The following is an 18,058-nucleotide window of genomic DNA, read 5'->3' on the forward strand; positions in this document are numbered from 1 at the left end:
GAGGAAGTCTTCTCTCAAAAACCAGCAGGATTTCAAGCAGTAACGTACATTTGCTCAAGGAATCAGAGTCGCTGTGGCTTGTGTTCAGTTTCTGCATTTGCTGTGAAATGAGCTGAGAAATGCATATCAATCACAATACTTATAACAGTGTTAGGTTATACTTGTTAACTAATGTTTTATTGAGTCATGGTCCCCACATGTTTACTGCTGCTCAGAAACAAAGATTCTGACACAGCGGTGTTCCTCTAGTAGAATAGTCAGTGGTTATATTTTAGAGGAATGGTGAGAGTGGATTCAAGTGGATTTGTGCTGAAGTAGATAAGGAGAATACAGGTGAGCAGTGCGGACGGTAACTTTTTCCTCAAGACAGTAACACATAACTTTGCATGGAAACTTGTTAAACTGACTCTAGCCGATCCACAGGTCATCTCTCTGTGCCTTTGTGATGTTTCCTGTGCCATTGGCTGTGTCTTTCTGGCTTCAGACGAAGAGTCATTTGTTGCAACAAATTTTAGATAGAGTCCTCAGTACTTTTACTTGGAATCTGTCCTTTGTGTCTTGCATCAAGCACCTTGATACTGTTTGATGTGTATTTTTGGGCTATTTGAAGATGATTGCAGCTCTATAGACAATTTCTTACTATTTTTGAGGAGGAAGTAATAAGTTGGATGAAGTAATGTATACTGTATCCAAAATGTTGGGAAACCCTAACTTTATTAAATGAGCAAAAGCTCTGGTGTTTATTCTACACTAATCTAAATAAAACAATGAAGAATATATATCCTTCATTCCATTTGCAGCTTCTTTGGGCTTCTCCCTCCTCATTTTTAATATAGTCCTATAATTAAAACTTACTTTTTCATACGATACGAAAGAACGTTCATGGTATGTAGATCTTTCTTTCATTTAAATACCTTGATATCAGAAATATGTCCTAAAAATATCTAGTAGCCAAGCTTAAGAGAACTATCACACTCAACATTTTAATCGTAGTTTTTCCCTTTGGCACACTTTGTGCTTTGCATTCTTCAAGTTCTTTAGTTGTACAAGCCTGTACCTTACGCTCTCTGGGACTGAATAGTGGAGCCTTAAGTTAGTTATTGCTAAATACAGCTTGCTGATACTCCTTCTGTAGCCAAAATCAATTAGAAAAAGGCCTCAATGTAAGTTTAGTCAACGACCTGAAAAATTCTGTGTCTACAGCAGAAATTCATCATATCTCACTAGGGTAGAGCTGATTTTTGCAAAAGATAGGTAGATAATTTCCTAGGGTCAACATTATTTTAGGCAGTCATTTAAGGGGAAGAGGGATTAGGATATGGTGATAAATTTTTCAGGTTTCCATGAGAAAAATCCAATAAATGGATTGTAACTCCTACATCCATGGTGTAGGAGACAGGTCTCATTCCTTAGTGGGATGAGGAAGCTGTGAATCTGAAACTAGAGTACTTTATCTTTTCTGCTACAAATAAGAGTATAACATGCTGTTTTCAAATGAGTAATCTCAGTGTTGTGCATCTTTCTCTGAATGAAAAAATGTGTTTGCTTCTCTTTCCAAGAACTCATAGTGGAACAGAATAAAGAAGATGCCTATGATGAGTTTCAGTTTCATCAGAATTCTCAAAAATCCCAAGAATTTTTCATCCAGGCAGAAGCTGAAGCACTGAAACTTTCAAATTTGCCAATAAGCAGTCAAAGAGAAGAAGCACCAAATTATTATAATTCCAGACCTGAAGGATCAAGGTAAAAGCAAATAATCCCTATATATAGTTTTTCTAGCATGTTGAGCCATCTCATCTGCAAATATATTGTATGTAGGATGCTAAAGCTATAGGAAGGAATTGTGATAGATATTATATAAATTGCACAAGGTCTGTCCTTCCCCAAATAGCTGGCAATTAGGATATGAGAATATATATTGATATAGAATGACCCAGGCAATGCTGAGTCAGTGTTGATTTGCATTATAGTTGATGGTCTTAGTGTGCCATCAGTGTGACTTGTTTCCTTTTAGACATCAGGAAAAAACATTTGAGGGATTGAAAAATGATCATGAGGTATATTCAAACATGTTAATGGGAAGCATCTCCTAAGCATGGAAAGCACACCCCAAAAAATGAGGTTTGTAGTGTCTGGGCAATAGTATCCAGGAGCATCTATCACTCACAGTCCAGAATATTACTGAATGAAATTTGCTAGGCAGAGCAAAGATTAAATAGTCTTTGAATTATCTTGAAGATGAAGACAAATAGTTGAAAGAATCTTCCACCTCAGATATAGTGTAATACACTGAGTACTTTTTTGATATCTATCTCCCTACTGTCTATGTTTGATGTGCTTTAGGTGGCACCATAGTTTGCCTGCAGAGTATGGATATTAACTTCCTTCTTAATGAACCATAGAGAACATTGTGCAAGATAGCTTTCCTTTTATTTCTAGGATGTGAGTTACAAATAATGAAAGTATTGTGTACAGTAGAAATAGGAATTCAGAAGGTACGACTTCTCTGTGGCTACTTCTTGTGACTCATGGATTATGAAGCATAAACAAAAAATGCTTATGGGAAATGAATGTTAAAATATTTACTAGTTAATACATTTTAGATTATTAATAAGTTTTTATAGTTATTTCTGTGTATTTTGTTTGGGCTAAGAGGGAGGAACTTGCTTTGCATTATTTTTCTTTCTTTCTTTTTTTTTCTCCCTCCTGAAAAAAGCACCTTAGAAAGAAAGACTAACAGGATGGTCCCTGAATTTATATCCTCATGGGAGGATGCTGCAGATGTAGGTGGGAAAACAGAAACTGCATTTCTTTTAAAAGAACTGGACACTCTGAGGGCCAAAAATAAAAAGGTATAATTTAGATATTCCGCTATCAGTATTTGCTCCTTTAGGATTGTCTTACAAAACATACATTTAAAACTGTTCCTAATTTAGTTTTGTTATTTGTTTTACTGCACCAATCAATAGCTTTCTTGTCATTTTGCATTCTTTGTATCTGCTTAACAACTGCTTCTCTGGAGTAAAAAAAAATTATTTCATCCTGCTCTTCAACCTTTTTAATCAGTGACATAGGTTCTTGCATCGTGGATGAAAACCAAGGAGAACCAAAACCAATGCCAAAATTTCATTAATAGAATCAGGAACTTATACTTCTGTACATGTGGTCCAGATAATGAATCTGCCCAGATACCTCCTCTTTGTTGAAAGGAAGAAATTTCCTTGCACACTGCATTGCTTCTAGCATTGGTAGTGGTTGCATGGGCCTAACCAACAGAAAACTCTTATCGTCTTTCTATGGAGTGTCTTTGAATATTCAATGGCAGGCTCAGTCCAATAACAGTTTTAGTGAATTCCCAATTGAAAGAAAGGCCTCAACATGTGAAAGAGTACCAGTTTTCAATCTGGCAATGTGCATGAAAAATTACAAATTTTATACCACAGTCTCTTAAGTCTGTGATGTCAGTACTCTTGGCAGGAAATAGACTATTCCTGCAGACATTATCTGCATTGTGTTCCATGTAGATCTGAAATTCCTTAGTGAGAACCACAGCTGGTGATACCTGAAGAAGAGAATTCCAAATAAAAATAATGGCTCACCCATTGCTGCTTGCCTCACAGAGCATGATAGGGCAGATGATAAAGAAGATATTTTTAACATTTGTCCTTTAAAGAAATAAATAAAATTAATTGAACGTCTGTTGTAATGTTTAGTGTTTGCATTTTGGGAGTAAGAAACCATTATTTAAAATTTTGTTGTGGTTGAAAGAGCTAGTTAACTGTTTCAGGTAAATAAGTATCTTACTGTCCATTTGTACAATGCAGCTTCAAGACAAGCTGTCTGAAAAGGACAAGGAGCTGAAGACAATAAAACTGGACTTAGAACTGCAAGAGAGAGCGACAGAAGCAAAGATTGCAGAGAAGATTGCAGGTACAGTAGGCAGGCGTTTAACAGATGGCTCTATGGCTCATACAGGACCTGTGGTTGCTATATGACGTGGCCTAGTGAATGTTAGCTTTATTTGCTAAAGGAGGGAAGATTTGACTTTTTTTTTATGTGTGGCTGTTTAGAGTTGCTTAGAAAATAGGTGGCTTTAACATCCTGGTACTGGTATTAGCAGGAGGTTTACCTGTATTCATACTGATTTGGGCATTAAATGCATTGTTAACACCATGTCAATCCAATCACAAAAAGGTTGTTTGTTTTGTTGGAAGGTCCTGAACAAACAAGGGGAAATAATGATTACCAGTGCCTCTACCTTTCAACCAGCAGTTCAAATACCACTTATTGTTTTAGCTTGTTCAGAGCAATACTACCCACTCCCTGTGTATGGACGTGGTCACACATTCACCTCAACTAGAGGCTGCACTTTTCTTGAAAAATCTGTTTTCTGGTAGTTAATGATTTTTTTTTCTCATGATGGTATGTCTCCAGTGAATGAAGTTTATACCAGTTCCCAAAATAAAAGGTTTTCAGATTTATAGTGGAAAATGAGTGCATGCTTATATTTGCTGTTAATTGTTCCTTGGGTAGACATACTAGAATGGAGACAGTTTGTATTCTATGATTTTAGAAAGTTCTAAAGTAATGAAGGTGAGTATTTGTATTATTGAAAAGTCACTGTGTGTACAGTGTACCCAGTGGATGAAAAATACTCTGAGATTTTCCTCCAGGTGTTTCAAAGAAATCAATGGGAGAGCGTTTGTAAATTCATCATATCGTTTGTTCATAAATAAAGTGTAAGCTAGGTAAAATTGTGTCCTCACAGGCCACACACACTTCCTATAGCAATAATGGGACTCACAGCTGTTCCGAAAATATTGGTGCTGAAGGGAGGAGTAACTGTCTTCAGGACAATGGAGTAGAAAATAAACTCTCCAGCTGAAAAAAAAAACAGATGGCTGACTTTCCACTTAATGTCAAACTCCTGAGAATACAGTATGGTGTGTATATTATAAATGGAGGAGAGATTTTCTGTGGTGTAGGAAGGGAAAGGGAAAGATAATCTACTTATTAGGAAATAAATTGAAATACAGGCATACTTTTAATTCTCTTTCATTTCACATAAATTTACTGCTTTATTTTCAGAGGGAAAAAAAAATCCACACTGTGTATCACAGTGACATCTAGCAGTCAAAAGCGAATGGAAATTGTTTGTGTTGGATCCTAAGCTCTGTGTTTGTTGCTGGATATTTGCAGAGTGTTTTACCTCTGTGCCTTTAATAGATAAATATTCTCTTTGATATGGGTGTTCACTGCCCATTAAACCTTGGAAAGAAATGTGTGTCAAAAGGTGTGTCAGAAGCATGTTTAATTTCAGTTTTATGGATGCAGTTCAAATTTTGTTATTAAATTGTTTTTTTCATTCCTTACTGTTCAAACTTTCTAATTATGTCCTAAGCATAAAACTCTGTTCAAAACAGTATGGCATGATACTAAGAATTAACATCATTATTCCATTTTAAAAGGAGGAATAAGCCAAATTTTAATGAGAGCCACAATGTGTAATAAGGTTGACCTTTAAAAATATACCCTTTTTTCTCCTTTTACAAGTTCAGGAAGTATAAAATCCCTTAAAAGCCGAGAGAGAGGGCAAGAGGCTCCTTACTACTTAAACTGTTTGCAAAAAGGAAGCATCATTAATATTTCATGGGTTTTTTGCTTCCTGTCTTACAGTTCTAAGAATGTTACCAAGTTTGGATAAATGTTTTGAAATCTGGAATGGTGTGAACAAAACTGAATTTGTGGAGGTTTATGTGTATCTCAAAAAAGCCTTGGAGAGAGTTCTAATGGACAAGCAGAACCTAATAAAGACTCAGTGTGTTTAAGGAAAGACTTTTTCCCCTTGTGCTAAGTCCTCTGAGGAAAGGAGAACACATGCTGCTGTGATTTCATGTTGCTAGTTAATGTTTAATTACTGCAGTGTATAACACGTGGTAGGCTGAAGCTTGTATGGGTGTTTGCATTTTTATAATTACTACTGACTTTATGATAAGAAAATTACTCCAAAATTATATTATAAAAACCAACCAAAAGGTACACTATTAAAATGTTATCTACTTTGAGGAATATTACAATTCTGTTTTGAAATTTATCCCTCTAATTGATGGGTTTTACCTAAACAAGTCTCATGGAAAGAACAGAAAAGCGGAAGAGAAAGGCCATTTTTAAATTAAACTACAACGGTCTTCAGAAACAAATAACTCAAAGCTTGTAACTTTATGATTTTTACTCTGTTCAGAGGTAGAAGTGAAAAGTGTAAATTTGTGAAATGCTTCATGAGAGAACAAAAAAGTCAAGGTAAGGCAGACGATATACATGATGGAAGATAATGTTTATTATTGTGTAGAGTAAATAACTTATTTTCAGGTGTTTCTTTTTAATTTTACAAGTCTGGAAGATGGACTTTAGAACTTCCTTGGGTCCCTATCTCTGTGTCAGATGGCTATGACCAAGGAAAACTAGGGAATTCACCATTTTGGTTGCAGGCTTTTAAGCATCAGAGACAATTATTTCTGGTGGTCACAGTTGCCACAGGTCCCTGCTGTTTCTTCTTTATCATTATTGTTCTGTTGGATATCCTCTCATTCTAAGCCAGTGTCAGAAGGTACTATTAGTTTCACTCCCCATTACGAAAAGAAGAACAGAGGTGGAGGCAACATCAGGAAAATGAAGGGAAAAGCACATCAACAAAGAAGTGAGACTAAGATAATGTAAGGAAAAAGAGGAACAGCATATGTGAACTGGGCACAAAGAATCTTGAAATGTGAGACAGCAGAACTTTCATATGTTGAAAAGAAAAAGAATGAGTGCACTCTGATGAGGTGGGGAAGGGATAAGGAGCATATGCCTTCTGAGGACAGACTGGAAGATAAGGATGGAGGCATTGAAAAGGACTGTCTCCAAAAAGAACTAGCGGAAAGAACAGACCTCAGTTTGGACAGATGTACTAAGTGACTTCATTTTGTCTTAACAGCAGAATAATACAGGGGATATATTGGAACTTTTAGAGGAAAGAGCTGGTTGACCCTAAGGGAGAATTGTAAAGCATAGTGGAAGCCTTTTAAACAGGAAAAGTTGTGAAGTCCTGATCTCACAGTAACTCCCACCATTACTGCAACAAGATATACCATAGTTGGCATCAGAGTCTTACCTCTTGGCATGTTTTTGTTCCTATCACAGTGCTATATGCTGGGATTGAGGATAATTCTGAAGAAAAATAAAACAAAAAACATTTCTCATTAAATCTTTCTTTTATGGTGTTTTGTTTGGGTTTTTTTTTGCCAACATCTAATAGTAATGTTACCAAAATATAGTACTACTTTAAATCAGAATCAACTGATCTGAGTCTAGCCCTGCTAGTTCTGTTAGGTGTTGCACCTCTAATGCCTGAAAACTTTGTTAGCATTCTGCAGATGTTCTCCGAAAGACCAGGATAATTTGGGGAAATATAGTTTGGAAAAAGGAGAAAGCAGTCCTTCTAATACTGTTGTATATGTTATACAGCTTTCTGTCTCTTAGAAACTATAGCAGTATACCTACAATGAGTGTCTGGTTTTGTGGTCTGTTTTTACAAAAAAGTTGATGATTAACATTTATGATATTTTGGGATTCTTGAGTATGGTATGGAAATGTTCATGAACATTATTTAAAGTTTCCTAATTTAACTTGAAAAATAATTACTGAATGCATATGCAATAGTTTTAATAGCAAAACTGAAAACAAGCATCCAAGTGGCTATCAGCTTAGAGTTAGTTAGATTTAATATCCCATAAAGTAAGAGGAAATAAGTAATCTTACCAGTAATAAACTTTGGGTGGCAATAACTTCCAGCGCAGAAGAGAAGTATTTTTCATTTCTTCAAAGCTCACTTTAGAGTCCCTTTTTAGATGTTATTTTTCTTCCTTGCATGTCATCCATTAAAGATTAGCTGTGGAAGGTTGGAGCATGGAGAGATTATGAATGACAGAACAACTCCTGCAGAATAATAATCAGTTTTTGGTATTTAATGCTGTTTGACTTTTGCAGACACATTTCTTATTAACCTTTGGTACAAACAGAAATCCAGGTTCCTGATATCTCATGGAGAAGATGAATTCAAGATCCTCTTCCAATTAAACTGAAATAAGGCCAATATTGGGCTTTAGCCAAAAGAACTCAATAGTTCCCAACCCTTGTGTTTATAAGCCTAAATATAAATTATATTTTAGAGTTTAAGTGGGTGACGCATATACTTCCCTAACTCAGTTTTCTGTGCATAATTCATTTGTATATAAAGTCTAAATAGTTCTTAACGGGTTTTTTCTATTAAAGCTTCATTATGCAAAACTACTTCCTGAATATTTTTTCAGAATATTTTCTCATAAACAGCTGTAGGATTTGAATCCTCTGTGTGGGAAGGTAGACAATCCATCTAAATGGAAGAAAACAAAAACAAAAAAGGTGGGGAGGGTGGGTGTTGTGACTGAGAACATCTTGGCTTATTTTTTAACTGCTTAATTTGAAACAATGTAATTTTAGCTTCAGATTGTCAGAATTGTTGCTTGTCAAAAAGTTACATGCAGCTTCAGAGTACAACACAGACTGAGCTGGCATGGGTTAAAATATAAATTACTAAGCTCTTTATGGGTGGACCTTGTATGTAAAAAGGTAGCCAGTATCTTCTGCGTATTTTTATTACTAGCCTGGCCTTTCTCTCTTCCCCTCCACAGTGCTAGAATAAAGAATTAGGTTTTATTCAGGAATAAAAAGTTCTGCAAGTAATCTAATCTTAGGATATTACAAAAGCTTTTCTTCAACCTGTCAAGTTATAACTTGCAAACTTTAATGCAACATTTATATTTTTCCCCCTAAGTAAATATTCAGGAATCAGCAATTATTCACAAAAAAAAAGTTTAACCACATTATGTTTTGAATTTTGAAGTCCACTGTGTTTAGTGTATTAGAAGCAGAAGCTTAAGTATTGTACAGGGATTGGCTTTCATAAGAACTGCCTTGGGATCTTTGAATAATACTCTCTCCTATTCTTTCCCACTTTATTTTTTTTTTTAATTGAGTTGGGATCCGAGTACACAAAGAAAACCTTATGCAGAGCTGCTACTGAGCAACTTCAGCCTTTTATGAGGAACACTCTGGTTATAGCATTGGAAATGTAGAAGCAGATGAATGCTATGCACTAAATACATACGACAAACACAAAGCAATAAAGAAGTCACTGCGTTCTATCAATGTTTGTTCAGATTGCTGTATCTGTAAAGTCACATTGCAGTGTAAATGACGTGTAGTCTATAATTCCTGGTACAGACCGCTGAAAACTCACAAGTAGTTTTCCTATGATCTTCTTATCACTATTTTGCTTTTGTTTTTCAGTTTTAGGCCATAACTGAAAGTAAGCTTTCAAAAAAGGGCTAGTAACTTATCTGTTTCATAGTAAAACATTTCAGCACTATTTTCAAGTCAGCCAGCCTGGAGCTCATGGTAGTTTGCCATTAACCTGAATGAGAACTGTGTAAGGGCCTTAGGCTTTGAACATTTTGTGGAATTATCTGCTTTTTGTAACATGTATGTGCAAAGACCAATTCATGACAATTTTTAAAGGCTTTCTTAGCAATGCAGTGGATCTTTTTTGTTTGTTTGGGTATGACAAGATTGGCTTAATTTTTAAGAATTGTGAGCACAATGCTTAAATGTAGTAGGAAGAAGTCTCAGAGGATTCCAATTTCTAAAATGCCTGGGTAACCAATACATACATGTTTGTATTTCTGTAAGGGGAGCAAATATAGAGTCATGTTGGCAAGGATAGTTTCCAAATCTTCTATGGTTGGACAGAGACCCACCAATGGTGGACAGAAATGGGAGGACTGATGAAAATGAAAAGGCAGGTAGTCATTGCACCTGTTTTCCAAGTATTCTTCCCTAATTCCTCGCATTGTAGCTGCTACTCAACTACAAAAATCCCTAAAAAGCTTCAGTTAAACCTCTCTGTAGGATAGATTTCAGCTGATTTTATTATTATTATTTTTATTTTTAAATTATTTTTTTTTTTTAGTTGGAAGGAACTGGGTAGGATAAATGAAAAGCTCATTACAGGAATCTTGAATTCGAAGTATGTCCTGGTCAAGCAAGTTCTCTCATGTTTCTACTTTTCCTTCAGAATAAAATGCATCTCCAAAAGGCAGAAAACAGAAAATATTCTTTTTGTTATTTTCTCGTGAGTTCAACATTCACTCCTCTGTTAAAGGTGCATACATTTATGAAACAGAAATTGAATCATGCATAAAAAAAAATTTGAGTCATTATTATTTCAGTCCATCCTCGAATATTTAAGATGCTCAGAGCCTTTTCTGTAAAAGCATATAATCTCTTTTTGTATTTGTTTTTGCTGTAATGGTGCAAGTAATTAGTAAAATTACTTTGAATGTACCAGAATCAATGCCAAAGAAAATCCCAAGTCACTTATTGTTTAGCAACCACTGATCTTGAATACTAAATCTTAAGCTGCAAAACCCTGACCTTCTGCAACAATACGTTGTTATTAACAGAAAAACTTTCTCACCATATTTTTTTCTTGGAAGTAATTGGTGACTATAACTAGTGTTTGTTAGAGAAACAATTAGCAAAATATTATTTCTTGGATCACTTTTTTTTCACATGGTCCAAAGCCAAAAGCAGTATTTCATCACATCTTTTTATGTCAGACACCTTGCGAAGTCCAAAATACTGTTATTTCTCTAAAACTTACTTATCTTCAAAGCCAATTGTTATAGTGTTATAATACTCACTGTATCTTCTAAGAAAGCAATCTGGGTAGTGATCTCATCTTTTTCTTTTAAAGTCTGGCCTGTATTCTGAATTTTACCTTTTTTAAGGAGTAACATGAAGTGATTTTTGCTGCCATAGCTGTTTTAAGTCCTAACTATTTCTTCTTTCTCGCCTCTTCTATTCAGTTTTTTTTTTATTTACACAGATGACCTCTAGGAAATCAGCAAACAGACTTCTTTCTGGGAACTCTGCTTCCCTCCCTTCCCCCAAAGTTCTGTTGTTTGGAAAATCATGAGCCACTGTTTAAACTAGAATGATTTTCAACACACCTTCTCACTACTGCTGCATTTTAAAGGTAGTTGTAAAAGTGCAGAAGATGGGTTTGCCAAAAGAATCAGGTTCAACTAAGAAAATATGTACACTGCTTTGACTCAGTAAACTCATACTCAGTATGGTTCATCTTCTTCATATTTACTTTTGCCCATATTAGAAAACAATTAGCTTACTAAACAAATTTGAGTATTTGGGAAGAAAAAATCTACTTTGAGTCTCTCTCATTTGACTAAGAATTACATGATATTTGATAAGCTTGTTTAAAAATGGACATATCCAAATATTATTGTAAACACCCATTGATTTGTTTTACCTGCAATATAAGTATTTTACTTAGTTGGCTTACATAGTAGCTAATAATATTTGTTAATGTAATTTAACTGCTGTGAACCTTTACTGAACAAATATTGAAATTTATACAAGTCAAAGAAAGAGAATCTCTAATGACTTTTGTAAAAGCTTCCATTTAATAGTTAAGGAGAAAAGTTTATATGACATACCAGATGCAATTAACAGTAGATTTTACATTTAATAAAAAGAAAGAAGCATATGTATTTGCTTTATTCATTCTATCATAATTTGCATTAGAGCTGTGGGTGTTTAATGAGCAAATTCCAGCTAAAATGCTATATTGATTTTCTTAGTGAACTTTGTAATAGCTATCTACCTTACAAAATCTCACTGTTTACAATTGTTTTCTTTACTAAAAACTAAAAATGTTTTAGAATTGATGACTTTAGCATAATAATTCTTTGAAAATAAAGAGCACTTTTAGAATGTGCAGGAATTTTAGTTACAAAGAGAAAGATGTTATTAAATTATTCCAATGCAAAAACAGTTTATGCAACTAAATAGTAATGTCATATTTGTAAATACTACAGTGCTTGCAAGCATTGGAAAATAATCCTTTTTTCTTAATTTAGCACTGTGAGATTTAAATGTTTTAACTCTTGAGTGCCATTATATGTATATGAATTAGTAAATTACACAATTCATTTTAGCTTAATACTTCACTATTCATACTTCATTTCTGTGTTTCATTTTCTTGCTTGAAACATGAATTCTATAAGAATTTGTGTTTCTTTTTGGTCAGGCCTCAAGATAAACAGGATAGGGTTGGTTAGTGCACTGTTGGAAGGTCTCCAAGAAAAACCTCATGGCGTCAGCTAGAACAGTTGGTGACTAAGTAGCTGGAGCACTTTTTTCATTGGATCAGACGTCAAGTCAGTGTGTCACTATGGGGCTAGTATTTTGCTGAATATGCAGTGTCTTGAGTGGGATTCAGAAGCCTGACTTGTTAATTAATTTTCACCTGGCATTTTTAAGAAGGGTAGGGATGATAATCTCGGTATTCTTTACTCCTTTTAATATGGAGGGGGTTTGTGTCACTCTCTCACAGACTTTTCATTAGACAGTTTATACTTCACATACTTTCTTGAATACAACACAAAATGTTTTGGTTTGCTGCTGCCTTGCAATCTGAAGGTGCGTGTATTTCAGTGGCTTATTTGAAGAATCTTGTGAATCTTATGGTCCTGAACTTTTACTTGTGACTGAGCTCAGTCTGAATAGTGAACATTATTGTTAACATCATACTTTGGACTCCTTGCAGCTGCGTAATAGCATATAGCATATATAACGTACTATATATATAGCATATATTTAGCATTAAAATGTAATAATTTATAAAATATTAAATAGTGTCAGAAATGTATAGGCATTGGATAACAGAAATATCTAACCTAAATTCAGCAGAAGGTTTGGCTGTTAAAGGAATCAGGTGAGTTAGCCTTCTGTAGACATTAAAATGAGTTAGAAGAAGACTTCTAAATTTTTTTTTTAACTTAGTATTTTCTTCTGTTCAGTGTCAGTACTGCTACATGGTATTGATATGCCACATAGCTATGTTTCTTTTTTATGGTTTTTGTTTTTTTTTTTAAATTTAGATTACCATGCAGGCATCTTACATGTTTTTCTACACTTTCCCTAGTCTGTTTTAATATGAAAAAATCAACTTGCAATATAAATTTTAAGAAATAGAAGCAAAACCCAAACACTTGAAACTTACATGGAACCACTATAATTTTTTTTTAATGTAGTTGGTGGATCTGTGCATTGTGATATTTATTCCAATGCTTTAATTTAATAGAAATAACATTAAAGAGTTGGCTCAATTTAAGTCACTTTTCCACAGACAGTATTTAAAAGACAATGTTTTGTAATGAACCTTTGGGTGGGGGAAATGCTTGCTGTTCAAGGCAATTAGCCTCTGGGCTGATATCAGGGATAGTAAGGTTTGAGATAAGCAGGATGTTTAAGGAACTTAAAAAATGTCTTTTTCTGAATGTTTTCATACCGCTATATATACATTACTTTGGTTTCAAGCGAAAAAAGCAATAATCTGATTTTTAAAAGCCTGTAGAGTTATTATTACCAGTGGTTATAGTTGCTTAGAGAGGGAATGAGATATGCCAAAACTCAGTCCCTCAGTGTAGTTGTATGCTCAAGATGCATTTTAACAGTCAGCAAATTGTGGTTTTCTGTGCTGAGGTGGGGATGTTACAGGGTCTGACAGAAGAAGGGATGCACTCAAAGAAGTTAACTAATCTGGAGGCTAATTAACCCCAGTACAGTAATAACTGCTAAATCTTCAGTTATTTAAGACAGCTTTCCATTAATTCCAGTAATTGTTTTCATTATGCAAGCTACATAATGTTTCCACTTGCAGCTTTATGGAAAGGGCTCTCTGTGCAGTGTCTCTGGCAGGATGCTAGATAAGATGACATCATTTACTGGAAAAACTATTGTAAACAAATATATTAAGGTCCAGTTAGGCAATAATTACCATATATAATTAAACTGCTTGTGTATTCCAGATCCAACTGGGACGTAGAAGTTGTATTGTAGTTTACCCAGGTAGTAAATGTACTAGTTCCCCTGCCATCACGGATCTCAGCAACATAAGTGTTAGTCTGGTGAGCTGAAACGCACAGCCTGCCTCCTACAATTTGTTCTGGCTGAGCCATCTCTCTTTGCAGATATCAGACTCATCCTCTGCAAGTGCTGCAAACCAACTCCTCATTACCAATCTGTGTGCATGCAGTTTTGCAGCTTCTCTGCTCATGCCTTAGTTTTTCCATTCCACATCAAGCAAAGCTTTCCTGTTGTAAACAGATTGAATTGATCTTAAAGAAAAAAAGACACTATATACTCAAACAGTAGAGTATTTAATAAATGTTTGTTTCATTTTGCGTACATTTCAAGATTTGTGCTTCTGATGATGCTGAATTTCTATTTTGTCTCTGTTTTTTTGTTTTGTTTTCTTTTTTTTTGTTTGTTTTCTTTTTTTTTTTTTTTGTTGGGATGCAACTTGTCACAGCTTGGCCTGATGGCTACGCTTGCAGCTCCTCTGCAGACTTTTGTGACAGGAGGGACTGCACTTCCAGAAGTAACATTTAGCTTTTCCCTGTCTTCTTTTGACCAGTCTGCTGTACTTGTACAACCTTTTGCTGGACCTGCAAAAATGCTTCCTTACTCTTCAGTAATACTCTTCTCCCCAGCTTGAAGACAAGAGGATTGCTTCCCTACATTGAACATTTTCCTAATTAATCTCTCTGAACTCTTTTTCTGTTCATCTTCTCATTTGTCTTACATTCCTGCTTGTCTGAGCTGCTTGTGATCTATATGGAAACTTACCACTTCTTTATATTTCAGTTGGTTGGGAAGTTTTGGGTCTTTTTCAGTATTGCAACCAAAATGTACTACTATGTTCCTATTGTTCCATTCTGTGAAGAACCAAAAAATGTTTTGTATCACAGTATAAAGCTTTTGTACAATAATGTACAAAGGTGAAGTAAGAGTAAACTGGCATATAAAGGCAATTAAGTTGATGTCAATTTACCTAAAAGTGAAGTGGGAGAAAACCTTTATTTGAGATCTTAATGTCTTAAGCAGTGGTTCAGAGTGGAGCAGAGTTCTGAAGAGGATAGGGAAGCCCACCAGCAATGGTTGTGCTATATAGAAGGTTCTTGAGAAAAAAAATGTCAAAATTTTAAAGAGACTGAGGTTTGGTGTTAGGTGGCTAAACACCAGCTTGGCTGACTAGAAGGGGGGCACAACCTCTGGAACCTACAGACCTCAGTTCAGTTTTTTGGAGGTGCCAGTGACAATGGAAGAGGATATAGTCCTCTGTCTTGGAGTGGCAGCCATCTTCCTGTGGCATCCTTAAATCCCAAGACATTTTGACTGCAGGGTTTTATGATGACTGTGAGAAGAGATTTGCAGTATTGCAGTGGGAAATGATGAAAGTATGAATAAAGATTTTAGTGGAGGCAGGGTCGAGGTAAGGATTCTGGCAGTTTGCCAGAGATGGTGATAGACATATTGACAGGCGAGAGACATGCAGAAAATGTAAGCTTGGGATGAGGAATGACTTGAAGGTGTTAGCGTGCTCCCAAGGATAGACAGTAAATCTTAGTTTATTGGCACCTAATGCTCCAAGGTCCATGTATGCCCTAACAGATAATATAACAGTGTATTACACAATAAAATAAAGGCTTGGCAGAGAAGGAGAGATGCCAGCTGTACCATTCTTGTGATACCAGACTATGAAAATACTAGAATTTTTAATATTTAATATCAGTGTGCCAACCTGATAGGAAGTAGTTTTAATGGATCATTACTTTTAACTCTTCTGTCGTAGAAGAAACCTACTAGTGTCTCATATGATTCTGAATTTTAAGAATTACTTTTTCATAAAGGAAATATTCAGAAGGCAAAGCAAATCACTTCCTTGCCCTGTTTGATTATATAGGAGTGAATGTGAAAACAGCTTTATTTCATTCCTTAAGTATTCTTTTTAGCAATCAACAGCAATTTAGTGTTCTGTCTGAAGAGTAATACAGACCTTACTTTGAGTAATTTGAGGTCAGTGTAGAAATGTTGATTTTAGGAGATGCTGGCAAAGACCCATGTAAGTGCATCTAATAGTGTCTTTGCATGTTGAACTTATTTGTTAAGCACACTGGTTACTTTTGCAGCCCTGGTGGAAGAAGTTTATTCTGCTCAACGGGAACGTGATGAAGCTGTCATGGCAAGGCTTAGGTTAGCCAATGAAGAGAGGGACGAAGCATTTCTACGCGTCCAGCGTTTAGAAGAGTCTCTCAAAGAGTACGTATACATTCCCCCCCATGCGAAATATTGTTGTGTCAGTCTGTGACTGTCATAAACTGCTCAGTAGTGGTTATATAGGAGAACAGTGCAAATTTCTCTATGATGAAATACGAGACTAGTGCTAGTCTTCCTGTGCTACTGGTTAATTTGTTAGCCATTCTATAAGACTGTATTTTTCTCTGGGTACTGAGAGCAAGGTGAATAATTTTGATGGCAAAAATTAAAAGTGTTATCAGAAGTTTTGGTATTGATTTATTCAGGGTTAAATAAGACAGATGTGACATTTTGTAGGGATCTTTTGACATGGAGTATCAGAATGTCAGTCAGAAGTTGCAATGCATAGGAAATCAATCAAGCCTTTAAGCTCACTAGACATTTCCTTCAGCAAAATTTCTACTAATGATGTGGGTGATGTAGTAATAATATGTTTTTTTCTTATCTTTAGTGTAGGAGTAATTTGTAAGGCAATAAGGATATAATTAATACTTCTCAGAGTTTTATGTGTGCTATGTAAACACAACAGAAATAGACAATCTCATGTTAAACAAAACTTAAGTCAGGAGAGTAAGATGAAGAACGGTTGCTGTTCTCACTTCAGGATATAGGCAGCTTTGAAGCTACAGTTTGTCTCTCCACATACTACTTCTCCATCTGAGTTGTGATAATCTTGGTTGCCTTCTGTAGTAGTCCCCCGAAGTCTAGAGTGGCTGAGAAATATATTTTTCTACCAAGAGAAATAGAAAGGAAACAGAGAAGTTTTTTGTTATAGTAGACCTAATAGGTGCAGTTCTTAGTTATAAAAATGACAGGCAGTTATGTTTTAAATAATTGATTTGACTAAGAACTCCTTTCTTTTTATGGCAGAAAACGATTTGTCTTCCTTTGGATATTTTTATAGGTAGTAACAGAGAAATGTTATCTAAATAAATTTCAATAATCTGCACATAGTTTGTGTAAATTACTCTGTGGAATTTACAAGTTGCTGGAGTTTTTCACAGCCTGTAAGTGTGACTTAACAGCAAAATTAGAAGATTCCATTCCCACAAGATTCAATGCAGGATTTATTAGACTCACTTTCTCTACAGAGTCCATTAAAGGTGCACAAGGATCTGACATCTTGCTTTGAGCAGCAATCTTGGAGGAAATTACAAAGCTACTTTGAATTCCCATAAGAGCCATCATAACTATGGGCCTTACTCCAGTCTTTCTAATTTCTGCTGTTACTCTTATAATTTTCTATGTTCCAAGAGTAAAGAAAGCAAGAAAGTTTTGAAAGTTGAAAGCAGAAGGATGAGAAGCTTCGTATTTTGGAGAACATGTATATTACCTTCCCCAAAAGAATATCATTACAGAAGGCACTGGATACAGTGGTAGTAAGACAAAAGGTACTTGCTCTGCGGAGTGGGTCAGTAGCTGCCTTGGCTGATAGCTTGGAGCCAAGCTATTATACCTTATTGCTATAATTTAGAGAACAGCAATTGTTGTTGGCTGTCATCCACTTTTGGATGCTTTATAGAGAGGCCTGATACCTTGATGCCATTCATAGTCTGAGCATTGGCACAGGAAGTTTGCCTGTGGAGAACCCCAACCCAACACAGGTAAAAATTGCAGTGAGCTAAGCGGCTAATCTTTCAATACCTGATACACATTCCTCTTTACCTAAACCAGTGAGTCATTGTCTGTAGTTAGTGTCTCTTCCTGTATATTCTGCAAGGGTGCTGCTCAGGCTTCTGTGTAATATATGCCAACATCAGGACACAAGACTGGGACAAAACCCAACTTAATTCAAAAG

The 18,058-nt window shown here is 35.4% G+C and overlaps 1 protein-coding gene across 4 annotated transcripts in view; it reads left to right on the top strand.

Annotated features, from left to right (window-relative positions):
* Positions 1-18,058, top strand: part of MIPOL1 (mirror-image polydactyly 1) — a 189,728-nt gene that overhangs the window by 52,344 nt on the left and 119,326 nt on the right. For all 4 annotated transcript variants that reach the window (XM_051622612.1, XM_051622611.1, XM_051622610.1 and 1 more), the window contains 4 exons: positions 1,560-1,743; positions 2,717-2,852; positions 3,825-3,930; positions 16,134-16,263. In XM_051622612.1, the coding sequence (XP_051478572.1) occupies positions 1,560-1,743; positions 2,717-2,852; positions 3,825-3,930; positions 16,134-16,263 (556 nt within the window). The remainder of the gene's footprint in view (positions 1-1,559; positions 1,744-2,716; positions 2,853-3,824; positions 3,931-16,133; positions 16,264-18,058) is intronic.

This window comes from Apus apus, chromosome 5 (genome assembly GCF_020740795.1).
Source record: "Apus apus isolate bApuApu2 chromosome 5, bApuApu2.pri.cur, whole genome shotgun sequence".
Classification (NCBI taxonomy): Eukaryota; Metazoa; Chordata; class Aves; order Apodiformes; family Apodidae; genus Apus; species Apus apus.